A 26399-nucleotide genomic window follows, 5' to 3' on the forward strand; every position below is an offset into this window, starting at 1 on the left:
AGAAAAAAGTGAAGGAAGTAAAGGACTTATGGCATATCCTCAAGCAAATCAATATACACACGATGGTGGTCCCAAAAGGAGAAGAGAGAGAAAAAAAGGGAGAAGCCTTATTTAAAGAAATAATGGCCCCAAACTTCCTATATCTGGGGTGGGAAATGGACATACAGATTCTCAAATGACCTTAAATAGAATGAACCCAGGATGGGATGAACCTACATGGAGACCCACTGTAGTCAAATTTTCAAAATTAAAAGACAGAATTTTGAAAGTAGCAAGAGAAAAGCAACTTATCACATACAAGGGAGCCTCCATAAGAGTCCCTTGAGTAGATTTCTTAGCAGAAACTGTGCAAGCCAGAGGTAGTGGAATGATATATTTAAAGTGTTGAAGGAAAAAAAAAAACTACCAGACAAAAATACTATGCCTGGAAAAACTATTCTTCAAAACTTAAGGAGAGATATAGACTCCTGGGCAAACAGAAGCTGAGGGAGTTTATCACCTCTAGACCTGCTTTACAAGAAATGCCAAAGGGAGGTCTTAAAGTTGAAATACAAGGATGCTAAGCAGTAACACGAGAGCGTATGAAGTAAGAAACTCAGTGGTAAAGGTAAATATACAGACAAATACATTATACTGCAATACTGTAATGACGGTATGTAATCACGATTCAAGTCTAACAATTAAAAAGACAGAAGAATTAAGAATAACTATAACTATAAAAATGTGTTAATAGATACACAATATAAAAAGATGTAAACTGTGATATAAAAGTTTGTGGTGGGGGAGAAGTAAAAGTGTAGAGTTTTTGTATGTGATTGAAGTTTTGGTTTTTTTTGTTGAAGTTTTCATAAGCTTAAAATAGACTGTTATGACTATTAGATGTTTTATGTAAGCCTCACAGTAGCCACAAAGAAAATACCTATAAAAGATACACACAAGAGAAAGAAATCAAAGCATATCACTCAAAAAAAAATCAACAAACCACAAAGGAAGAAAGGAGAAACGGGACAAAAAACTACAAGACAGAAAACAATTAACAAAATGACTCTAGTAAGTCTTTACCTCTCAATAATTAAATATAAATGGATTAAACCCTCCAATCAAAAGACAGTTGTGGCTGAATGGATAAAAATAGCACCCAGCTATGTGCTGTCTACAAGAGACTCACTTTAGATTCCACACGGAATCTAAAGGCTGAAATACACCTTTCAGGTGTTGGCTGAAAGGGAAGAGATGGAAAAAGATACTTTATGCAAATGGTAACCAAAAGACAGTAGGAGTGGATGAACTTCTATCAAACAAGAGGTTAAACAAAAAACTGTCTCTAGAGACAAAAAAGGCCAATATGTAATGATAAAAGGCTCAATTCATCAGGAAGCTATAACAATTATAAGTATATATGCACCCAGTATCACAGTACATAAATATATTGATGAAACGTTGATGAAGATGGTCTGGAAGTGAATTCCCTCTTCCTCAGGGGACCTCAGTTTATTTTATCTTAAGTCCTTGAGATGACTGGATAAGGCCCATCTACATTACAAGGATAACCTGCTTTATTCAAAGGGTACTAATTTAAATGTTAATCTCATTGAAAAAATACCTTCACAACAACATTCAGACTGGTGTTTGACCAGTCTAGGTACTGTGGCCCATGAAAGGTGACACAAAAAATAGGCAAGCATACCAAATAAGGTAATATTCATTTCCAGGGATTAGGGAATGAATATATCTTTGGAAGCTATTTTTGTTTATCTAACACAATTTCATTGATTTATAACATTATATAAGTTTCAAGTGTATGATAGTATTACGTGTGTATACTCTATAGCGTGCTCACCAGCAAAATTTGAGTTTCCACCCATCACCATCACCCCTTTATCCATTTCACCCTCCCCACTGCCCCTTCCCCTCTGGTAACCACTACTCTGATCTCTGTATCTATGTGTTTGGTTTGGTTTGTTCATTTATTTGTTTTCTTTTTCTTTTCTTTTTTTTTTTTTTTTGCGGTACGCGGGCCTCTCACTGTTGTGGCCTCTCCTGTTGCGGAGCACAGGCTCTGGACGCGCAGGCTCAGCGGCCATGGCTCGGGGGCCTAGCCACTCCGTGGCATGTGGGATCTTCCCAGACTGGGGCAGGAACCCGTGTTCCCTGCATCGGCAGGCGGACTCTCAACCACTGCGCCACCAGGGAAGCCCTGTTTGTTTGCTTTTTATATTCCAGATATGAGTGAAATCGTATAGTATTTGCCTTTCTCCATCTGACTTAGTCCTCTTTGCATAACACCCTCAACGTCCATCCATGTTATCACAAATGGGAATATTCTCATCTTTTTTTACGGATGAGTGGTATTCCATTATGCGTTTGTGTGTGTTTCTGTGTGTGTATAACATCTTCTTTATCCTTTCATCTGTTGATCGGCACTTAGTTTCCATATCTTGGCAATTTTAAACAATGCCAAGATGAACACAGGGATGCATATAAGTTTTCAAATTAGTGTTTTCGTATTCTTTGGATGAATACCTAGAAGTGGGATAGCTGGATCATACAGTAGTTCTCTACTTAATTTTTTGAGGAATCTCCATACTATTTCCATAGTGGCTGCACCAATTTTCATTCCCTCCAACAGTGTATGAGGGTTGCCTTTTCTCCACACCCTCAACAATCCTTGTTATTTAAGTGCGGGCAGCGAACCTAACCCTGTGGGATTCCCAGCGTGCTCCCAGTTGGGAGGGTTGTTTATGAAGGTCTTACTGCGTGCCAAGTCATTAACTGGAATGTTTTATTTAATGTTTACCTAATCCTTACAATTGCTAAAAGTGCCTGCATTCTGGTTTGTTCTAGGTCATAGACAATAAGTGGCATATGTAGTTAGGTGTTATTTTATGGAATTAGGAAAAAAATCTTTAAGATCTCTGTGTCCATTTCCAAACTAGTAGTTCAGATGTTATGGTGTTGATCTAGACATTGATAATCCTCTGCTGGCAGTTTAGAAAAATAAAATGACAAGAGGAAACTAACAGCCTAGTGGAAGGGAAACACTTGTAAAGTAAACCTGACTCTTCAAATAAGGGTTCCACACTTGCCTTCAGGGGCTATCACTTTTCACCTCCCCAAGCCTGAGAATCAGATGTGAAAAGTGACAAATAACATGACAGTAGAGGCGTCTGCACAACATGGAGTGCTTCTGTGAAGGGAGGGAATGTGGTGGACAGTCCCTGGGGCCTTGGGGAAGCCAGGCGTGGTGCTGGGCAGTACGAAGCTTCTCGTCACTGCCCTGGGTGGTGTTGGGCCCCTCTCACAGGGACTCGTGATAGAAGACACTTGTGCAATTCCAACGTGATTTCAACATTGTCACCTATATAGGGGCGATTCCTATGACTATTATCCCCATTTTACATTTGAAGGGATACAGTAGATGCAGTATTTTGATCAAGGTCATGCAGGAAGGCGGCAGCGCCAAGACTTTTTGGTTTCAGCTGTTTGCCTTGAAAGATTTCAAACAGAAAAGTAGAACGAATAGTAGAGTGGACACCCGTATGTCCTCCAAAGCAGGTCCAACAATTATGAGTAACTGAGCTGGTTCAGCCTTGAAGAGTCTGCATAAATGGACGTTTATAAAGAACTGTTTATTCATCTATTGACTTTTATTTATTATTTGTCACCCATCCCACTTTTCCTCCCCTGGGATCACAGAAGGAAACACAAACGGCTTCACAGAATTAGTAGCCATTTCCCAGTGAGGACTTGATAGAGATATTTTGATTCTTTTATTTCTTCTTTTTTTTTTTTTGCATAGGGATATTTTTGACAGTGTAAGTGTCCTTTCCGTGAAATTGGGACAGGAGCATAATCCGGCCCATGGGGGGAGCTGTGAGTGAGCTCACCATTGCACAACTTTTTTCTCGGAAACAAACTGTCCATGAGGCCCCTCAGCATCCGGGGGCAAAAGGGCCAAGTACACGGGGGTCTCTGCTCCTTCTTCTGGGCTTTTGGTGGCTGTGGGTCCCGCCATGTCAGTTCTCACCCACCCTGGGCAGCAGGCATTCAGGAGGATCTTGTCCCCTCCTCTCTGCTCACTCAGTTTCCTGGCTTGGATTCTGGACAGGACCGTGACGCCGATCTTCGTCACCCCATAGGCGGTCTCAGGCCAGCCCTCCTTCCTGTGCACCCCGTTCTTTGTGTCTTCCACAAACTTGTTCATGAGCCCCACCAGCTCCTCTTCTGTGATGGTCTCACTTCGAAACTTCTGCTGCAGTTCGGGGCTGCATTTTTTAAGAGAGCTGACACTCACAAAGCTAGACACATTCACCACTCTGCCTAAAATACAACACAAGTCACGACATAGAAAGGTGAGCACAAGGACAATGAATGCCAAATTCGGGACAGGATTTATGTCCTCGTGTCCTCTTGTCAGAGGACATTAGGGAAGGAAGAGAACGTATTTTGGGAGGGGGTTACTCATTGGGTTTTATCTGTTTTATGATTATAAGTAACCATCTGTTATTTCTAATGTTTTTAAAAATTACACATAATTATTTTGAAAATTACAGGAATGAACTATTTCACTTAAACTCAAGAAATAAGTAACGAAAACGGGAAGAATTCTGTGAATCTACCGCCCAGAACAACTTGTGAAAATTATTTTAAAAACTTAACTATTTAAAGTCTCTGCTAATGGTCCTGAGGGCATACAGCAAATGAAGAAACTTTTATTCCCGAATATCTCCAACAACTCAGCTAAGAACAGAGTCTGTTCTGTGGTATTTCAACCATGACCTGCTCCTTCCTTTCCCCCTTTCTGGCCATAACAATGGAAACGTCACTCTAGGATGGTGCATCTGAGAACACAAGACTATTGTATCTTCCCAAGATGGGTAGGACGTCAGCGTGTCTCATGCCGCTCCTCAGCTACCTGTGGCAGAGGTTCAGTTCCTGGCAAGTGCATTTAGGAGGTGATCCAGCCCTCACTTGTGGGACAAAGGCTCTACCTGGGGCTGGACATCCTGAGAATACTGGAGCCCAGACTGCCCTTTCCCCAGCTTGTTTGTAAGGCAGAAGTATCATGCAAAGCGAGGCAAGCTGACAAGACCAGAGACCACTGCTTCTCTTCCCTCCTAGCTCCTAAAACAGGAGTGTCACAAAGAGAAGTGTCACCATCCCTGCTTCTATCTTCAGACCTGTGGCTTAGAGATGTTGCACAAGAGGGAGAAAGAGTCGGGACATAAAAACCTAGAGGTCTGACGCTCTCCCAAAAGGATGTGATTTCATTTGAACCAGTGTGGGGAAGTTCAACCCTAAGGGCACTCTCAAAAACAATGGAAGTTGTGCTGAAAAGCAATTAGGAGATTGGTAGCTTTCTTAGAAATATAAACGAAATCATGTAAGTCAGCAAGTTTGCCAGAGAAAACTAGAGAAAGATAAGGGTAAGAGCCCTTCTCGGTTCAGAACAGAGCACCAAAACTACCCTTTCAAAAGAGCCTGAATGTAATTGGATGGAGATGCATCTGTGAAGCGATTTATGCTGTGCCTTGACAACAATAGTGGAGTCATCAGCCAGCAAGTAGTGGAGCTTAACAGCTGGGCGCGGTGCGGGGAAAAAGACAGCAAAAGAGAGTTCTGCTAAACCCACAGTAATCCCAGTGTGACTGTGCGTCTCAGCTAGGCTGTACTTTCTGAGATGAAACATCAGAAGCTTCACACTGCGAGGGGAGGAGGGTGGAGACTCAACTTCAAAAAATAATGTAGCCAGTCACTGAACAAATAAGCAAATAACCACCACAAGCCCGTGGGAAGTAGGCTCTAATAGCAAGAGTAGCTATAAAATTCTGCAATGTCCCGTTTCCAACCAAAAATTACCAGGCATGGAGAAAAATGTTAAACCCTTTTTTTCCATGGGGAAAATATGTGCCAACAGAAATGGTATGTCATGCTGCCGTAGTCAGTTAGCTTTGATGTCTATCCCACTAAAGGTTTGGAAGTTCAGAAAATATCAACAAATAAATTAGTAGATGGCGTTAGGACTCCCATTCAATGATTCTCTGAAATACATAAACTGATTTAGAGAAATCGCCACATTAATCTTCCGGGCATTCTTCTAAGATGAACACATTTCTGAAACGGGTCGATTAATCCATGTCCTCCTTCTAATCTAGAACATGTAAAGAGTAAGAAGCAACTAGTAAATGAATAGAAATGACATTGTCCTTAAGATAGAATAGAACCAATTTGTCCAAATGTTGCAGTAAGCACCATTCAGAGATGCTATATTTAGGATAATTTATTTCGCTCTCAAAAACACGACCAAGCCTCTCTCACAACAAAAATAACACATATTTCATGAATTAAAAATGCAAAATATAGAAAGGCATAAAGAAAGAAAAAAAGCCTGCAGGAGCGGAAGTCAGAATGGTTAACTGGTAAACGGGAAAGGCAGCTATATCACTATCAATAAAAGGGCCTTGGGCTTCCCTGGTGGCGCAGTGGTTGAGAGTCCGCCTGCCGATGCAGGGGACACGGGTTCGTGCCCCGGTCCGGCGGGATCCCACATGCCGTGGAGCGGCTGGGCCCATGGGCCATGGCCGCTGGGCCTGCGCGTCCGGAGCCTGTGCTCCGCAACGGGAGAGGCCACAACAGTGAGAGGCCCGCGTATCGCAAAAAAAAAAAAAAAAAAAAAAGGGCCTTGACATTATTTTTTTCATCATGGGTCTTCAACCTGGACAGTAGACAGAGAAATACTGTTAACTTCTTCTAGGTTGGTTATAATCAGTAATCAAATGACAACCTTTTTTATTCTGTGTTAACTAGTCTACCTCAGGAAGTCTAGAATCAGCAGTGAAAAGACTAACCCGTATCAGGGAAGCCTGACCAGGAGATCCAAAGTTCTCTCGAGGTAATAAACTCCTGGATGTGGCTGTTTCATCTTCCCCATGTGTTCCATGCCAGCCCCTCCCACTGACTGGATCCCCAGGGATTAGAGCCAGCCACCTGGAGCCCCCTCCTCCCAACTAGGTGAGACTGTAGACCCCGAAGAGAATCACACGCTCGATTAAGTCATGATAACATGAACTGCTGGAGCTTTTCCCCAACAAAACAAGAATTCTCCTATCTCTAAAGGCAAGTAAGCCTTGCTGCACTCCTACTGAGAATATAGCATGTATTTAAAGTTCCATTTACTCTAGCTTTCGTGAGGCAAGACAAACTGTTAAACAGAGGCTGCCTTAGCACATCTGGAGGGTACTCATTCCTCCTTCTGGACAAAGCCCAGACACAGCAAGAAACAGCCCAGCTAAGTAAGAGGAGTGGTGGGCCAGAGGTCATCAGCACGAGGTCGAGAGGAATGCGGCATGTGCAGCTGACACAGGGAACTCCACTGCAGCCCGCAAGTGTTGGGACGAGTGGAGGAATCAGGTGACACTCTAAAGAGCTGACTTTTTAGGTCCTAGTGAACCAATTCTTAGAAGAACTTTCCAGGAGGACAGGATGGGGAAACAGGGCAGAAGCTGGGTGTAAATTGTAAAGGCATGTACTAAATCTCCAACCACGCCTCTCAACCTTTCCAAAAGTATCTGCTTGTCTTATCTGGTATGTTTAATGGGTGGTGGTTCCCCTCCTGGCCCATTACTTCGGGGGTAAGTATTATAGTAGTTTAACCCAAAGGAATATGAGAGTTTGTTTTGTTGGAAACATTGAGCAGATTGAAGGGCAGTTAAAATGGACCTGGAGTTCGGCAGGTCGGATTACGGAGATCCCTACAAGTCACGCTAAGGGCCTGGACTTCACTCCTGAAGGATTTTTGGGAGGGGGAGTGAGCATGCAGAGTATAGAGAATGCCCAGGAAGCAAAGGACTCAAGAAGCGGGGAGAGACCCTTAGGAGAGTTTACAATTGTCTAGAAATGACAGCTGAGGGCCCGTTTGCAGAGCTGGGATGGGGGTGAAGGCCCGGGAAGAAAATCAGTAGGAAGTGTCTTAGGATCTGGTAGATGGCAATAAGCGGGCAGGCGTGGTGACCTCCAGGATCCCGGTGGGTGGATGATGGGATCAGTGGCCAAGATGATTTGGGGAAAGGACGAGTCTTTGGAAATATTTGTTTTAGATGGGGGGATTCAGGGGAAGAAGGATGGGAATCAGGTTAAGATGGAGAGGCAAGAAGACACAATGTGTGCCTGGAGCTCTGGGAATGTTCTAGGCAGGTGACTGATTTGAGTGAGGCCTAATGAATTGGTGGGAGTAGAGACTCCACTAGCCTGAGTAAGATCACTCTGAGAGGGGGTCAGAGGAGAGAAGGCCTGAGATGGACTCCTAAGGGAACGCCGCCTGTGGGGGGCATGGAGCAAATCAAGAGCCTTTCAGAGGAGACCTTTGAGCTAAGATGGGAAAAAGAAAGAGCCAGATGTGCAAAGGGCAGCTGGACAGACAGCACCAATGACCTGGGCAGTGTTTAGAGGAACCTGAGGCCTCAGGGCACCTGGCCGGATGGTGGCACAGACGGAGGCCAGTGTAGCTGAGCAGGAGAGGTAGGGGGGCCTGTAGATGAGACCAGAGGCAGGCAGGGACCAGATCTTGCCAGAAACACTGCAGTTTGGGCTCTTCATCAGACTCACCTCGGGGTTTTATTAGAGGCAGGAGCTCTGTGCACACATCTTGGGTACCAAAGAAGTTTGTTTTCATCGTCACTTTTGCTTGAATATGAAACGGTGTGGAATCAACGGCTTTTAGGAGAAAAGAAAAGTGGAGTGAATAAATAGTAGCCATCAAGTAACATTCTTTTTTTTTTTTTTTAAATAATAGTTGTGGTTCGCGGGCTCTAGGGCACAGGCTCAGGGCTTGTGGCGCACGGGCGCAGCTGCTCCGCGGCACGTGGGATCCTCCACGAACCAGGGCTCAAACCCGTGTCTCCTGCATTAGTAGGTGGATTCTCAACCACTGCGCCACCAGGGAAGCCCTCAAGTAACATTCTATAGGAAGATACAAAGAAAACAGCGCATGTGAAATCTGTTGAATTTTGTGTAAAGGTTGCGTCTGGTTCGTAGTATTGAGCCGGCGTGAATCTCAGGGTCTGACAACGCCTATGGTTTTGTAGGATGGCGCCACTGCGGGGCGGCTGCCCAAAGGGTGCACACACACGGGATCTCTGTGCATCAGTTTTTGCAATTTTCTCGTTTATTTCAAAATGCATTAAAAATTAACCCAACTGCCCCAAAGTCCAATCAGAAAGAAGCTGTGGGGCAATCTAGGAAAGGTCCCCAGGATTCGAGCCAAAGAAGCAAAGTTCCCTATGGCTAGAAAGCATCCAATTCCCTGCAGACTCCGCTCTCGCTGCACCCCTCCCCCTTCCCTTCTCGGTCCCTAGGGAGTCATTCCGGACCCCACAGGCGAGAGAAGCCCCACCGCAGCGATTCCCCGACAGATACGGCCCATCCCGGATGATGAACGCCTCGCCTGGGAGCACCCAGCCCCTTACTCTTGAAGGCGATGCCCGCGTTGTTGACCAGCACGTCGAGGCCCCCGTATTCCTTGAGCAGGAAGTCGCGCAGGGCGCGGATGCTCTGCAGGTCGTCGATGTCCAGCTGGTGGAAGCGCGGGCTCAGGCCCTCGGCCTGCAGCTGCTGCACGGCCGCCTGACCCCGTGCTGTGTTCCGCGCCGTGAGGACCACGTCCCCCGGAAACTGCCGGCAGAGGTCACGCACGATGGCGAAGCCGATGCCCTTGTTGGCCCCGGTAACCAGCGCCACACGGGCGCAGGACGACATGGCCGGGTGCTGGGTGTGCGGTGCCCTTGGGTGGAGAGCGAGCCCGTTGTGCTTTCCCAGCGGCGCGGCGCGTCAGAGTGTCTGCGCAGAAGCTGGAGTTTGCAGAGCGCGCACCTGAAGGTCCCACGCCTGGAGCTGCCAGGCTGAGCGCGCGAGCGCAGGCGCAGGCGCAGGCTCCGCCCCTTCAGGGCTGGGCTCGCCGGCGCCCTCCCAGCGGTGCAGGGAACGTAGAGAAGGGCCATCAGGCAAGTTTGCAGGACAGTCCTGCTGAAAAGTCGCTGCTGGCGACTGCCTGCCTGGCATCAGAGAATCGTTCTGATTAGCTGTTTTGCCTATGTTTAAACTGAACCCTATCCTCTGTTCTCCTCCTTTTCACCCAGATGTTCAACTCTTCGCGGTTGCGCTTGAAGAAATGGGTCATTTGTGCAGACTTTGTTTTTCCTGGTGTTTGAAAAATATCGCTCGAACTGAAGTCTTTGTAATCTAGAGTCGTGGAATAAGTTGGGAGGACATGGTAGGGATCGAGTGTGTGTTGCTTCCTCCCGTAAGTATGTGAAAGCCAAGCTACTGCCCTATCCTTGAATGATTCTCACGTGTTAGTGGGGAGTGTTTACTGAATCATCATAGGGTTACCTCACTAGATACTTCCAGGGTTGTCAGGTTGCCTGTATGCAGGTCCTGAAGTATACAGGTGCAAAGGGGCTCTGCAGCCCTTTCTCACACTCAAAGTAACTCATCAGGATTTATCTCCATTTTCAAGCGAGGAAATGGATCCTCAGAAAGTTCATAAATTAGCTCAGTGGGAACTTAATTTTCTTCCTTACTATTTACCACTTAAAACAGAGGAATTAGGGGGTCTATAAGATCATTTTCATTTCTGTGCTGTCTCTTGTCGACTGAAAGAAAATGCACAACCTAGGGGACTGAGGCCTTGGGATATAGCCTCTCAGATAGCTGAGGGACTGTTCTGAAGAGGTAAGGGAGGAGCCAGGATATGTAGGAGTTTTTGCAAAAACAAAACAAAACAGGGCTTCCCTGGTGGCGCAGTGGTTAAGAGTCCACCTGCCAATGCAGGGACATGGGTTCGAGCCCTGGCCTGGGAAGATCCCACATGCCGTGGAGCAACTAAGCCCGTGCACCACAACTACTGAGCCTGAGCTCTAGAGCCCACAAGCCATAGCTACTGAGCCCACGTGTCACAACTACTGAGGCCTGCGCACCTGGAGCCTGTGCTCCGCAACAAGAGAAGCCACGACAGTGAGAAGCCCGCTCACTGCAGCAGAGTAGCCCCCGCTCGCCACAACTAAAGAAAGCCCGTGCACAGCAATGAAGACCCAACACAGCCATAAATAAATAAATAAATTTATAAAAAACAAAACAAAACAAAACAAAACATAAAAACAACCCAGGTAGTCGGAACATCAATTACTGCTAATTAAAGAAAACCAGACATCTCAAGTTAATGAATTTAGCACTTTTCAGTGTATAGGAAGATGCAAGAGTCTGGGTTTATTGAAATTATTCCTTTGATATGCACCTGAACCATCTAGAGCCAGTATCCTGTTTTTCTCCATCCTGAATTCCCTTCAGTGTGCACCAGCGCAGTCCGCTGCCATGGCTGATGGCTTGATCCTTTGTTTACTGAAATGGCAGGCAACATTCTTTGTCCACACTCTTATGGTATCCACAAGCTACTAGTGGCTACTTAAATGGAATTTTAATCAAAATAATACAATTAAAATTAGTTCTTTAGTTGCTTTAGCTGCATTTCAAGTGCTGAATAGTCACGTGTTAGTGACTGCTGTATCGGACAGTTCAGATATTTCTTTCCATCAGTGCAGAAAGTTCTCTTGAACAGCTATATTTTAGATAGTCTCCAATTACGTTGCAATTTCAAGGGATTTTTCCAATCAGTTGCAAAAAACAAAACTAATAACCAGGGTACACGATCTCTGGTCGTGTTCCATATCAATCCTTACCTGTAAGGGAGATGATATATTGGCATTGTTCATAAGGCACCCAGCCCAATTTTCTAGTGTTACTAGGCTGGGTATCCTTAGTATGCTTTTATTGTTTCTAACATAAAGGAGCCTTTAAACTTAAATGACCATAGCCTGGTGTTAACCACATAAATCCATGCTGTAACTGAGGAGGTTTTCGACTGTGATTCAGTTGGTGGTTCTGATTGAGCTTGAGTGACCCTAAAAGAAAAATTCATATTTATGGCCAGGGTCAGAGCAGGTATTATTAGCTGGCCAAGTGAGGGAGTCCCCTCTAGTAATATCAATTGTGGCCTAAGGGCCTTCCAATGAGAGCCCTGGAGTGGAGAAATCCACCAAGGTAACCCAGAAGTACTGGATATAGGTAATTGACCACAAACCTAACAATTGGATTAACTTTAACTCTGCATAAGCTTGTGAAATACAGTGCTGTTTTCCACAGTGGCTGCACCAACTTACCTTCCCTCAAGCGGTAAGGACAGATGTTAATCAGTATTATAATGTAGTAGGGAAGAGTGTCCAGCATGAACTGAACTCAACTTGGATTTGTACAGAGGTGACTGGATGTTTTAAAGGGAAGTTGAGGGAGTAGGCAGGGGGAATGGAGGGGCTTGGGTAGAGTCAGGGGAAAATTATAAAGGCCTGGTGAGTGTAAATGCCCATCAGGGCTATAAAGAGACTGGGAGACAGAGGTCCTATCCTATCTGATAATTACATTTCAAAGGAATGGCTTTCAGGTCCTTGAGAAAGAAAGACTCAGGTCCTGAGTTGTAGGAGATACATATATATTGCAAATGGACAGAGGAAGAATTCACAAATTTTAAGTCCTTTTTTAGTAAATGCTCTAAGAAAGGGTAGTAAAGGACCTCTTGTCAGGTGTTGGCTAGAACAAATAGTAAATTCTTCTGGCAGCCTGGAGCTCATTAAGGGGGAAATAAGGTCATCCTAGTGATACAGCCTTAAGCTATTAGAAACTATGTTAGTGTTTAAGTCTTTTAACGTGGAGGTTGGTGGGGGAGTGGATGAAATCATTAGTGCCGAGTCAGTAGGTTTTATAGGCCCAGGCTGAGGCCTAACTGAAAAGAGGGCTTGGAAGAGACTGGCTAGAGCTTGGTCAAGAAGAGAATCTTTGTCAATTCCCCTCTAGAAAATGGGAGTATACATGATTTTTCTCCCTCATAAAGGGAAAATACCTGTTTTATCTACCCCTTTTCTTCTGTCTTGAATGCATTTGTAATGAGAATGTGATGCCTGGAGCTGCAGCAACTATCTTGAGACCATAAGGAAACAAACTAAGAGGTTAGCCAACTCCCTAAGGATGGTATTGTGGAAAATTAGGAAGAGCTTTGATTTTTAATGACATCACTGACTCATGGGTCCAAATCTGGAACCATCTATTTCCAGCCCCCCTTTGCTTTTCAATAAACTTTAAATTTTAGAATGGATTTACTGAAAAGTTGCAAATGCAGTACTGAAAATTCCCATATACTCCACATCAAATTTCCCCTATTATTAACATCTGACTATTGAAACTGAGTGGGACACTGTGAGGCACTCTCACGTACAAAAGCTCCTCCATGTCCCCAGTTTCTTGTTTGTAGTAAAAGGTTTTAGTCTCCTAGGTCTTCCCTGGGTTCCAAGGAGCAGGCACATGCAGTTACTAATTAGGGAAGTGAGGGAATGCAGAAAGAAAGGAAAAGCAGTTAAATAAGAAAACTAACGCCAATAGTTCAGTGATAAAACAGAGTCCTAGTTCTCCCCAAGGTATGTATGTAACAACTTGATGTATATCTTTGAATTGTTCTTTGGGAACTAAGGCCTCATCCCCACCCCCAGAGGTGGAGGATGGTGACTACATGCTGAGCACAAGCACCAGACCCCAGACTGGCTGGAACCACAAAGTTGATGACTGAGATTCCTGAAACACCACCCTGTTACCTCACCACCAAACAATCGGGAGAAAGTCATGAACTCTGCAGCCCTCACCATCAAATGTTGCCTTTAAAAACGCTCCTCTGGAAACCATTGAGGAGTTCAGGTCTTCTGAGCATGAGCTGCCTGTACTCCTTGCTGGACCCTGCAATAAATGCTGTACTTTCCTTCACAACTTGTCAGAAATTGGTTTTGCTGTGGGCGAGTGGACCTAAGTTCAGTTTGGTAACAAACACTATGATGGTACATTTGTTATAACTAAGAAATAACCCTGGAACAGTATTAACTAAGCTCTATGCTTTATGCGGCTTTCACTGGTTTTTCCCTCTAATATCCCTTTTCTAGTCCAAGGTTCTCTCCAGAATACCACATTACATTTAACTGTCATGTCTCCTTAGTTTCCTCTGGTTTATGACAGATTCTCAGAGTTTACTTGCTTTTCACAAACTTTGACAGCTTTGAGGAGTACAGTCGTCCCTTGTTATCCAGGACCCCCCGTGGATACGAACAACCTGGGATGCTCAAGTTCCTCAAATAAAATAATCTACTATTTGCATATAACCTAGGTACCTTCTCCCATATACTTTAAATTATCCCTAGATTACTTATAATGCCTAATACAATGTAAATGCTATGTAAGTAGTTGCAGGTGTGTGGCAAGTTCAAGTTTTGCTTTTTGGAACTTGCTGAAATTTTTTTTCCTAATATTTTTGGACTTGCAGTTGGTTGAATCCACAGATGTGGATACAGAGGGCCGGTTGCACTGGTCAGGTGTTTGTGGGTTTGTCTCATGTTATTCTCAAGGAAGAACTGTTACTGAGTCCAAGCTTGTACCGTTTGGTGCATGACAGGTCAATGAATTGAGACACGAGGTGTTGAGGCAAGGAATAGTGACGATTTGGAAAGCTAGCAGATGGAGAAGCTGGCGGACTAGTGTCCTAAGGAACCATCTTACCTGAGTTAGAATTCAGGCTTCTTTTATACCAAAAGGGGAGGGGTTGTGGCTGGTTGTTGCAGATCCCTTGGTACTGGCCAGACTCAGAGGGGTGTGATAATCCTTTGTTCTTGCAGCCGTCCACGGTTGGTCGGGTCACGATGTTCTCGTAAACCTTCAACAAGTTCTGCAACTTTTTAATCTCTATACAAATGAAAAGTGTTAAGCCTTTCAAATGCAAGCCTGGGAGGCAGAGCCTTGTGGAAGGACTATTATCTGTATTTCAGGCTGTGGACAACGTTCTTTCTCCGTTTGGTAACACAAAGGTGCAGAGGCAGCATGACTAAGCACAGGCAACAACACAACCGTTAGAGTTAAAGGAATAGATCCAATATAGAGCCAGGTTGTTCTTCTGTGTTACAGAACTAGGGTTATGGGTTTTGGAGAGTAACATCTCCAAATGTTAGGTGAAGTACCCTTCCTATAGCTGGGAACTTCGCAATCAACATAACTTATTACTGATATGCTAACCCTTATCACTTGGCCAAGACAGTGTCTGCCAAGTTTCTCCACTGTAAAGTTACTTTTCCCTCCTTTCCATGCTGGGCTGTCTTGGGAGCAAGAGATAATCAAGGTGGGGTGGGTGGGGCAGAGATTGAGCCCCATCTCCTGTAGGGAGGCGTATTTACATAAACGACTGGAATTTTCCTGTTAGGCTGATCCTGGGACACGTCCGCCCACGGGGACAGCAGGGTGAAGTGGGGCTGGGCTGCCCTGCAACGGGTTCAGGGCGGACTGCGACCCGAGGCAGGGCGGGGTCGAGGCAACTTCGGGCAGGAAGTGGGGGAAGGTCCGGGATTGCGAGGCCCAGAGGCGAGGCGGAAGCTGGCGGGCCAAGGCGCGTGGAGGAGTCCGCTCTGGGATGCGCGCACTTGGCGGTTCCTTCCCTGGTGGTACGGAAGGACTGCGTAGGTCGGCTTTTCAGAGCGCAGTTCCCGGTCCACGGACCACAGGGTTTTCTTCCCCCCCGGCGCCCCGGTCCAGCTTTGGGGCGCTCTGACCCCAGCCGCTTTTGGCGGTGGCGCCTCCGGAACACAATGCGCATGCGCACGCCGAGAGGCTGAGGCCCGCGGCGGAAAGAGGGCTCCGCCTGGCGACTGAGGGCGTGGGTCAGTTTGGACTCGAGGCGGGCCTGGCGGCGCTCTATCCCTCCCCCTGCTGCTGCGGCTCGCTTCTTTAACTCGCGAGCATCTGGCGCGCTGTTCTGGGTTTCCACGTGGGCCCGCCCACCGCCGTCTTGAAGCTGTGCCAAGGTGAGCGGGTCGACTTCCGGGGCTGGGCCTACCGTTGCCCAGGTAACGGGAACCTGCTCCTGCCGGAGCTTTCCATAGATTTTAATTTTGGGGGGTCAAAAAGAGAGCTGAGTTCGGATAGCCTACCCCCGCCAGGCCTGGCATGATGCTGCTCATTATAGTACCCACCCACCCCCACCCCCCGTTATCTGGGAATCGTTCATTTAGCGAATGTCGACCCGAGAAGCCGCTGTGCAGGCGCGAAGGACCCTAAGGTCGGGTGTTCGTAACTGGTCGGGGTCTGAGCTCGCCCCCTGCCCAGCCAACCCGGTGGCCGGAAAACGGAGGGGGCTGGGGAGGGGCGGGGTGTGTCGCAGCTGTGGGGCGGCCTCACGTCTAGGGGCTGAGGACTGGGGGCGAGGACAGTGCAGCCAGCTGTGCTGTCGCCTTGGCGCCACGTGCACAGCTCGCTCGCCGGACCCCGGGACCCGCGCGCGGCCGGGCCGGGGGTCAGTGTGGACGCGTCTCGGCCCGTGAGCGGGCGGGGCGCTGGGGACCCGGAGGGGACGAGCCGCCGGTGGCCCTGGGACCGGACTTGCCAACTTCCGGTCGATCAAATAGTGAACCTTCCAGTGCTGGGGTGGGATAGTAATAGAGCTTGGAGTTCGTGTCTTATTATTAATTTCAGTTCGGTAGCTTTTAGTGGTTTTTTAAAAAACAGTGGTATGGTTAAAATGCACATATATATGCACTTAAGTAATATTCATATTATGTCACTTATGTACTCATACATACATAAGGCACAGACTAGGAGGATACAGAAGTAATAGTAAAAGTCCCCTCCCCGTGCATATTTTTTAATATCCTTCCTTAAAGCCTCTTGTTTTATAAACATAAAATGTGCACAGTATCAAACTCGTAAGGGATCATTGAATTTGTTCTGCAACTTTAGTTTTTCATGTAATATATCTTGGACATTTTTACATCTTAGCGCATACTTACTATTAATGGCTTCATATAGTAGGCCACTCCATTATCTGATCATGCTGGTGTGTTTAATAGATTTCATTTTTATATTTCCGAGGAAGTAACGTATAGAAACTGTAGTCATTTTAGATTTTCTTATCTCTTTGTTTTGTCTGTTCTCTTGGCTCTCATTTTCTCCCTAATCTGTGGCAAACCCCCGCTTAGTTTATATTTATTTCAGGATGCTGGTTTTAAGGACAAATCATTATTTACTTCACGCTGAAAGAGGATTTGGTTTTTTTCTCTAAGACTTCCTAGCAGATGGGGGCTTCAGGACTACTGTTTATTCAAAGTACAGATAGGTTGGTGCTTAGTAAGTGTTAATTATCGTTGATGTACACGTCACCAAAGCACACAATTATGAAATCAGTTATGAGGATTTCTATGATTAATCAGCATGTAATAGGACCTCAAGATAAAACTGTTTTAGAGGGACCAATATAATGGGCATTCCATTACTGCGCATGATTTAGGTCAGAGTATAAACAATTTATATACAAAAACACTTTAGAGAAATGGTTTACTAAATAGTTACATTTGTATATTTAAATCTTTATAGGTACAATCAACAGTGATTATCATACAGCTGGAAAGAAAGGCAGAGATAATGCTTTTTATTTTAGATTGGGCAATTAAGCAGAAACTGCAGTTTTAGTATGAAGAACGGAGGTGGAAGAACAAGCCGAATCAGAAGACGAAAACTCTTCACAAGTTCTGAATCAAGAGGAGGTACAGTTTTGATTCTTTTGGTGCCAGTGATGAAAAAAAGGAATCCTTTGTTGATTGCTATAACACATAGCTTTTCTCAGAGGCACACGAGCAATGTTAAATTTATTTATTTTTTATTTATTTGTTTTTGGCTGCGTTGGGTCTTCGTTGCGGCGCGTGGGCTAGTTGCGGCGGAGCGCGGCTTCTCACTGCAGTGGCTTCTCTTGTTGCGGAGCACGGGCTCTAGGCACGCGGGCTTCAGTAGTTGTGGCTCGCGGGCTCAGAGTGCAGGCTCAGTAGTTGTGGTGCACGGGCTTAGTTACTCCGCGGCATGTGGGATCTTCCCGGGCCGGGGCACGAACCCTTGTCCCCTGCATTGGCAGGCGGATTCTTAACCACTGCGCCACCAGGGAAGCCCATGAGCAGTGTTCATAGAGAATACTTCTTAAAAAATATTCTTTTAAATAGTGCCATTATATTCTTTTAAACCCTTGTAGAAATACAGATATATTGCTTCAACTATGTCTTCTTTGGGGATGACTCCCAGGTTTCTGTTTCTGGTCCTGACCTCTCTGCTGACCTCTAGCTACCTAAAGGATATTAATATTTGGATGTAAATTTATCACTTCAAGTTCAGTGTAACCCAGTCTGAACGAGATACCGTATGTGAAAGTGCTTGGACCACTGGAGAGTACTACATAAATGCAGTTGTTATTTTTCATAAAAATTAATAGCACTCCTCCTAGCTGACCCCCAGCATGTCAGCACCATGGAGGTCATCTTTGACCATGTATCCTTCTTTGCTCTCTGGAGCCCATGTCCTACTGACTCTCACCTGGCCTTTCTTAGGTTCACTTCTCCCTCTCTGTTCTACCCAGAGATGACTTCAGCCACATTCTTGTTTTCTTCCCTGCTGGTTGTTCCATTTGTCACTGTCAGTCTAACTTTGTTAAGGGATGTAGCCTTTTTGGTAGAGGAGCCTCCAGGATCCTCATTCTCTCTCTCTCTCTTTTTTTTTTGGGCCGTGCCACACGGCATGCAGGATCTTCCCCAGCCAGGGATTGAACCCGTGCCCCCTGCATTGGGAGCACAGAGTTTTAACTACTGGACCGCCAGGGAAGTCCCCCTCATTCTCTTCTGTGTGCTCTCTGAATTCCTGCCTGACATCAACTGCCTTTCTAAGTGGCTCCCCCGCCCCACTCCCTGTGTTGGCAGTATGTTCTCCGCTCACCATTTCCTGAGCACACCTCCCACATTTCCACCTCTGCCATTCCTCAAGGTCCTTCTTCAGCCAAAACATCGTTCTTCCCTTCTCCCTGCTTGTTCAGTTTCTCTCTAACCTTCGGGGCAGAGTTGAGATCTTATGTTTTTGGTAATGCCATTTCCAGTTCTCACTAATGTCACTGGGTTATCATGCTTATTGGGTATTATTCTTTAGGAGCTATGGTTTTCCAGTTGTTTTTCATGGAAGTCTTGTTTCCCCAACTAAAATGTTAACTTTTTGAGGGTGAAGAACATGTTGAACGCTCTCCACAGTGGTTAATAGTGCTGGGAGTGTAGTAGTTGCTTATTAAATGTTCTTGCTGTAAACTCTGTTCTCTAGGTTGTGATAATGTATTTTAGCAGCCTTAGATTTTGGATCATGTATTTTTTTAGAAAACACTTTCATTGAAGTATAATTGACATACAATGAATGTCACATATTTAAAGTGTATAATCTGATAGATTTTGACATACGTATACACACAGTAAGCCATTATCGAAATCAAGGTATGAACATATTCATCACCCCAAGAAGTTTCCTTGTTTCCCTTTGTAATCCTTTCATCTTGCGCTCTTTGAAACCCCCCCCCCGCCTCCTTCTTCAGACAGCCACTGATCTGATTCCTTTCACTATTGATTTGTTTGTTTTATAGTTTTCTTTAATCATATAGTATGCATTCTTTTTTATCTGCCTTCTTTTACTCAGCATAATTATTTTGAGGTAATTCTCTGTTGTGTGTATCAACAGGTTATTCTTTTTTATTGCTGATAATATTCCATGATTTGTTTACTTCAATTGTTCCAGCAATATTTATTGAAAAAACTATCCTTTCTCCTCGGAACTGCCTTTGCATTTTGTGAAAAGCCAGTTATCCACATATGTGTGGGTCTGTTTTAGACTTTCTTTTCTGTTCCATCGATTTCGTTGTCTGTCTTGATGACAGTATCGCACAGTCTTAGTTACTGTAGCTTTATAGTAATAAAAAGTTTTGAAATCAGTATTTCGAAGTGGTCTTGGCTATTCTAGGTTCTTTGCATTTCCATATGAATTTTAGAATCTTGTCAATTTCTACAAAAAAGCCTGCTTACATTTTGATTTGGATTGTATTGAATCTATAGATCAATCTGGGGAGAACTTGACTTCTTAACAAGTATGGAATCTTCCAACCCATAAGCAAGATGTATCTCTCCATTTGTTCAGATTATTGATTTGAGATCTTACAAAAATTAAAAAAAAATTTTAATTGTAGTAAAATTACATGTAACATAAAATTTACCATTTTAACAATTTTTAAGTGTAGTTCAGTAGTGTTCAGTACATTCACATTGTTGTACAACCAGTCTCCGGAACTCTCTTCATCTTGCAAAACTGGAACTCTATACCCATTAAATAATAACTCCTCATTCCCCTCTCCCCCTAGCCCCTGGCAGCTACCACTCTACTTTTTGTTTCCATGAACTTGGCTACTCTAGATACCTCATGTAAGTGGAATCATACAGTATCTGTCTTTTTGTGAATGGCTTATTTCACTTTCAATAATGCCCTGAGGATTCATCTATAAAGCATGTGTCAGCAGGATTGGTTCCTTCCGAGAGCTGTGAGAGAAGGGTCTGTTCTAGGCCTCTCTTTTTGGCTTTGTCGTTGGCTGTCTTCTCCCTGTGTTTCTTCTATCATCTTCCCTCTGTTCTTGTGTCAAAATTTCCCTTATTATAAGGACATCAGTCGTACTGGATCCAGGTCCACCCTGATGACCTCATTTTAACTTGGTTACCTCTGTAAAGACCCTATCTCTAAATAAGGTCGTATCCTGAGGTACTGAGGGTTAGGATTTCAACATAGGAATTTTTGGGTACACAATTCAACCCATAATAGATGCCTTTTATTTATTTTTCTTTGCCTTTTGCACTGGCAAGGACCAGTGTAGTGTTGAATAGTAGTGGGGAGAACAGACATCCTTCTGTTCCTGATCTTAGGGGGAAAGCACGTAGTTTTTCATCTTTAAGTATGTCAGCTGTAGGTTTTTTGTTAGATTTTTTTTGTCGTGTTGAGGAGGTTCCCTTCTATCCTTGTTTGCTGGGAGTATTTATCAGGAATGAGTGCCAGATTGTATCCAATGCTTTTCCTGCATCTTTGAGATGATCTTGTGGTTTTCCTATTTTAGTTTACATTATTTGTGCATGTTTTAAAATTTATTCCCTTTTAAGATATGACTGTCTGAGACAGTTCATCAGAGATTTACTTTTTAAATGGTGATCGATTATATAGTGATTTTAATCACCAGTTTTTCTTTCCTCTCTTGATTAGTGAATGAGAGCTACAAGCCTGAATTTATAGAGCTTAAGAAGTGGCTGAAAGATAGGAAGTTTGAAGATACAAACTTAATACCTGCTCGTTTTCCAGGTAAGGTCTGACATTCAACTCTCACATGAGAGACATGTGGGCCCAGGTGGTAGGAAAGCAGGGGTGATTCTTGCAGGTGGGCTGTATTCTTTCTGGGGGCATATCATCTCCTCAACCCGACAAAAAATATCTAACATCTTCTGTTGTGTGGCAGCCTTCCTGCCTTGTAGGTGTAATATTTACTTGACCTTATTCTAAAAATGAGTTTAAGTGGCTTGTGGAGAGAAATTCCAAAATGGTGAAATAAAATTAAAAGTTAGAAAAGGGAAATGAGAATAGAAAAATAAGACGAAGGCAGGGATAAGGATAACACATAAAAGCCATGATTGTGAAATTTCGTACCCCTGTCAGAGGTGAGCTACGAATTTGACTCATCTTTCCGGCAGCCCAATGTATATGATTAATTAGCTGAATCTTAGTGTTCTGTAAACCCAGCTAAATTGTTTACTCATCAGAAGTACAGGTATTTCTGGAACTTAGACCTGAGGGAAACATCTTCACTGGGCTTTTCTGGGAGGACATTGTGTAATGTGGGGACTGGTGTCCCCATCAACCTGCTGCTGGTGATTTCACGGGATTTTCAAGCCGTGCAGGCTGATGGGATTATCCTTAGCTCCGGAGCATCACCATAGTTTTCTGAGGGGAGGGGTTCCAGAGAACCAGCAGAGGTGCTTGGTCCCTGGGGGAGGCTCCAGGAGAGGAGCCCTTAGGGAGGCCTCAGCGGCATTGCCCCCCGAGTGTTGGAGGAGGAGCCCCTGTGTGGCCCTGGCGTCCACAGTCACCTGAACAGGGGTGGGTGACCATTCTCTTCTGGAAGGTGAGGAGCTTGTTGTGAAGGTTGGATTAACATTGTTTTCTGAAAATTGAGGAGCTTGTCATGGAGTTTGGGTTAACATTCTCTTCCGGAACATTCTCTCACAGAAGTTGGGCAGCTTGTTATGGGCTTGTGCCTGCATACAGGCGACCCAGCTCTGTCCACAAGTGGGCTTGAGGTAGCCACAGAGAGGACCACCTGTCTCTGTGCCACAGATCTGCTGTAGCACAGAGACAGTTATGTGCTGAGGGCCTTGAAGTTCCGTATCACAGGGCAGGTGCAGACATTTCACCTTGTAGAATGTTTAGACCATATGCCTCTGAATGCTTCCCTTGGCGATTAAAATGATCATTCAAGTACCCATTAGGTAATTTAACGTTGAGCAAACTAACTTCCTCATATATCACCCAAGATAAATGGTTTACCATGTGTGCCCCTGGTCCAGTGAGGCGATGTGTGTAAAGTTGTTCCCTATGTGTCAGTTATACATGATGACTTTGGGCTAAAATACTTGATTTGAACCAACTTCTATTAGGATTGCTCCTTCTTTACGATGGTGAACCATATTTATCAGCCTCTAACGGAATGTTTAACTTTCTCTTTTTGTGTGTCAAGGAACGGTCAGTAAAAACCATACTCTTAGATTTTACTGGATGGAGTTCTTTATGAGATGATCAAGGGAAGGTAGTGTCAGGAGTGGACTTGCTGTGCCTAAGGCCTGCCTACTCCTCGGGTGTCACTTTGCCTTAAGAAGGGTAGGTTTAAAATTGTCAAGCGGGAATTGGCATATGGTTTCAATCGAATGCCTGAAAATAAGTAATCTGTCTGTGGTTTGGAGCAGTGAAGAGTTAGCAGTTTTAAAAGTAGGAGCAACTTTCTCTGGGCCCACCTCCAGATTCATGGTCTTGGAGGAGCTAAAGCAAAGTGGTTTGGCAGTGATCAGAACGCAGTACTTACAGTTCTGGGGTCAGGGAACCTTCTGCCTTAGCTCGGGCTGCCATAGCAAATTACCATGGACTGGGCGGCTTAAAACGGTCCTTTACTTCTCACAGTTCTGGAGGCTGGGAAGTCTAAGATCATGGTGTGGGCAGATTCAGTGTCTAGCGAGGACCGATTCCTGCTTTGCAAATTCCCATCTTCTTGTTGTGTCCTCACATGGTGGAGAGCTGGGAGCTGGAGCAGGCTCTCTTGTCTCTTCTTATAAGAGCACGAATCCCATTCACGAGGGCTCCACCCTTATGACCTAGCCACTTACCAGAGGCCCTACCTTCTAAAGCCATCTCACTGGGGGCTGAGAAATCAACATATGAATTTGGGGGGACACAAGCATGCGGTCTGCAACACCTTCCCTAAGGGCTCTCTGTATCTTCAGCTCTTAATCAGTGTATGATAGGAGAGCATGCTGACGGGAGTCTGTCAGAATGGACAGAATTCTGGGGAGTTAGTCCTGGTTTGTGGCAAGGCTCCCAAGTTGCAAGCAGGATTCAGTCTTTAGACTCTGACCTGATTTGTGCTTTGGGAGCTGACCCTAGTATTTCCTTTTAATGCTAAAAGCACTGTCCAAATCGGGGCCTCCCGGGTAGATGGATGGTAGCAGAAATTATAAGGCAGGGAGAGGTCTGTAATAAGATCCTCATGGCCACTTGCTCCCTTGCCTTAGTAAGTGCAGGTTACTGTGATCTGCTTTCTGATCTCCTGAATACTATGCTGTAGACGTATAGGTAAAGTATCTTCCGGATTTATTCGACATGCCAAGTTCTGTTCATGTGTGCTCGAAGAGAAATTTCCACTTAAATTAGCACATGAATTTTTTTTTTTTTTTTTGCGGTACACGGGCCTCTCACCGCTGTGGCCTCTCCTGCCGCGGAGCACAGGCTCCGGACGCGCAGGCCCAGCAGCCATGGCTCACGGGCCCAGCCGCTCCGCGGCACATGGAATCTCCCCGGACCAGGGCACAAACCCGTGTCCCCTGCATCAGCAGGCGGACTCTGAACCACTGCGCCACCAGGGGAGCCCAGCACATGAATTTTTTTAAAAGATGACCCCACAGAAAAAAATCCTCTCATTAGTAATTGATTTCAGGAAGGGTTCTGGCCCACGGGGATTAACTCCACAGTGGGACACACAGAAGAAACTAAGTAAGTTCTTAAAACCAAAACCGTGTGTTTGAGCAGACAGACGCTTCTGGGTAGGGAGATAACTCATCAAATCAAACTTGCCAGATACCGGACGGGACTCGAGGCGGGAATTTCCTCCAGGAACCTGCAGCTTCCACTAGTCCCGCAGGCATTGACCTTTGCTGAATTATATACCCTCCTAGCTGAGAGAAAAAAGTCAACAACTGTGGATTTGAGAAGATGACTAGAGAGACTCCTATGATAGTTACAGGTCATACATATTGTGCCCAGCCCTGCCGGAAAAGCTGTCGTCTGACTGTTGCAGGAGGGCAGCCTTGGGCACAGAGGGGTAGACGTCTGCATGTTGGTGGCGTTGACAGAGATGCTGCGGAGGTTAGTGTTGTGGGTGTGCTCTGGCCAAGGCCTTGGCTCACGGGGAGCAGCTGGCCCTGGATCTACCCTGCTGAGCTCGTCAGGTCACGGAGGCCGTGGCTAATGGCTGCCTGGCTGGGGTGGGGAGGGGGTAGGCCTCAGGCTTTGAGGGACCTGAGTGAGCTTGACTGGTCATTCGGTTAAAGACTCGAGATCATGACTGGGGAAGGCCGGGTCTGGCAGTGGGTAAAAGTGGCCTGTGGGTCCAGCCTCTGAGGTTGGGTGGGCGTTAGGGTTAGGCTCCACCCCGGCTGGTGAGCCCCAGGGGAGAGAATCCAGCCTCACGTTTCCTGTAAGAGACCCAGCAGCAGATCTGCCTAAAGGTGATGGTCTTTAGGTGTTGACTCTGAAGCTGACTTTGCCCTTCAAGATTATAAGCCCAGAAGGAGGTCGGGCCATTTTCCAGAATAGCTTCTTTTTTAAAAAAAATTTATTTATTTTCGGCTGTATTGGGTCTTTGTTGCTGAGCACGGGCTTTCTCTAGTTGCGGCGAGCGGGGACTACTCTTCGTTGCAGTGCACGGGCTTCTCATTGCGGTGGCTTCTCTTGTTGCGGAGCACGGGCTCTAGGCGTGCGGGCTTCAGTAGTTGTGGCACGTGGGCTCAGTAGTTGTGGCTCACGGGCTCTAGAGCACAGGCTCAGTAGCTGTGGCGCACGGGCTTAGTTGCTCCACGGCATGTGGGATCTTCCTGGACCAGGGCTCGAACCCGTGTCCCCTGCATTGGCAGGCGGATTCTTAACCACTGCACCACCAGGGAAGCCCCAGAATAGCTTCTTGATCCTTTGGTTCCCCTGGGAGTCAAAGGATACGAGACACTCAGCTTCAGCTTTGTGTAATTTTGAAGTTCATCCACATCTTTTATGCAAAATAGTATCTCTAAGACCTTGAAGAAAGAGTAGGATTTACCCTTTTTCTGTCTTTGCATTCCTAGGTACAGGAAGAGGGCTGATGAGCAAAACATCCCTACGGGTGAGAATTTCTCTCTTATCTTGAAACCCAAAGTAGAGTTTGCTGCTTTGTTTTTGTTTTTGTGGTTCACTCAAGTGAATTAAAGATATTTTAGACATACAGTTTTTTATTTTTTACTTAATGGATAGTTTTGAATACAGTTCTGTCAGTTAGAATTAAGTTTGCAGCGTATAAGAGACAACCCCAAGGTAACAGAGCGCAAGTGTCTCGTGCCGTCATGTGAACAAGCGTGGACGGGCAGACCTGGGCTGGTGTGCTGGTCTCTCGGGCTCCGTCCAGCTCTTATCCATGTTCTGAGAGGGAGCCCCACACCCTCAGCTCCAGGGTGCAGCTCCAGGAGCTTGAGCAGCAGGACGGCGCAAGGAGTGAGGAAGGGCAGGCTTCCCCTCACCCCGGAAATTCCAGCTCCCAGCTGCCGCGAGCTCCCAGCTGCCGCCATCTCCCAGCTGCTGCGAGCTCCCAGCTGCCGCGAGCTCCCAGCTGCCGCGAGCCGCACCCTTCAGGTGGGACTGCATGGGGAGCAGGAGCAGGGAGCGCGTTGCGGGGGGTGGCCAGCAGTCTCTGCGGCAGCAGGGTTTGTAAATCGGATCATACTGTAAATGCGCTGGGGATGGGCTGGGGGCGGAAGGGAGCTGCTCGAATCTGAACATCCATAGTAAGTACGGCCGGGCAGCCCAGCAGGCTGCTAACCCTCCTGGCTTCTGTCTCCTCACCTGGGAAGCGGGAGGTAAGTGATGCGGATGCTCTCCAAGGTCTG

At 45.7% G+C, this 26399-nt stretch overlaps 2 protein-coding genes across 9 annotated transcripts in view; one reads left to right on the forward strand and one right to left on the reverse strand.

Moving 5' to 3' along the window:
* Positions 1–3628: 3628 nt before the first annotated feature.
* On the reverse strand, positions 3629–9894 carry LOC132424563 (carbonyl reductase [NADPH] 1). Its single transcript, XM_060010335.1, has 3 exons — positions 9465–9894; positions 8605–8712; positions 3629–4320 (listed from the first exon to the last, which is right to left on the reverse strand). Exons 1-3 carry the CDS (start codon positions 9751–9753, stop codon positions 3884–3886), a joined length of 834 nt encoding a protein of 277 aa, XP_059866318.1. The 5' UTR covers positions 9754–9894; the 3' UTR covers positions 3629–3883.
* Positions 9895–10015: 121 nt separating this feature from the next.
* The window catches only part of SETD4 (SET domain containing 4), a 284441-nt gene continuing 268057 nt past the window's right edge, over positions 10016–26399 (forward strand). For 6 of the 8 annotated variants that reach the window (XR_009519220.1, XR_009519221.1, XM_060010333.1 and 3 more), the window contains exons 1-4: positions 15498–15932; positions 17497–17666; positions 21214–21309; positions 25605–25642. Coding sequence is in view for 6 of the 8 variants with exons in the window: in XM_060010333.1 (XP_059866316.1) it covers positions 17594–17666; positions 21214–21309; positions 25605–25642 (207 nt within the window). In the remaining 2 variants the exon portion in view is untranslated. Of the gene's footprint in view, positions 10298–15497; positions 15933–16006; positions 16187–17496; positions 17667–21213; positions 21310–25604; positions 25643–26399 lie in introns of those variants that run through there. The other 2 variants (XM_060010331.2, XM_060010330.1) reach the window with 2 other exon arrangements.

The sequence above is a fragment of the Delphinus delphis genome, chromosome 4 (genome assembly GCF_949987515.2).
Source record: "Delphinus delphis chromosome 4, mDelDel1.2, whole genome shotgun sequence".
In the NCBI taxonomy this organism is placed as follows: Eukaryota; Metazoa; Chordata; class Mammalia; order Artiodactyla; family Delphinidae; genus Delphinus; species Delphinus delphis.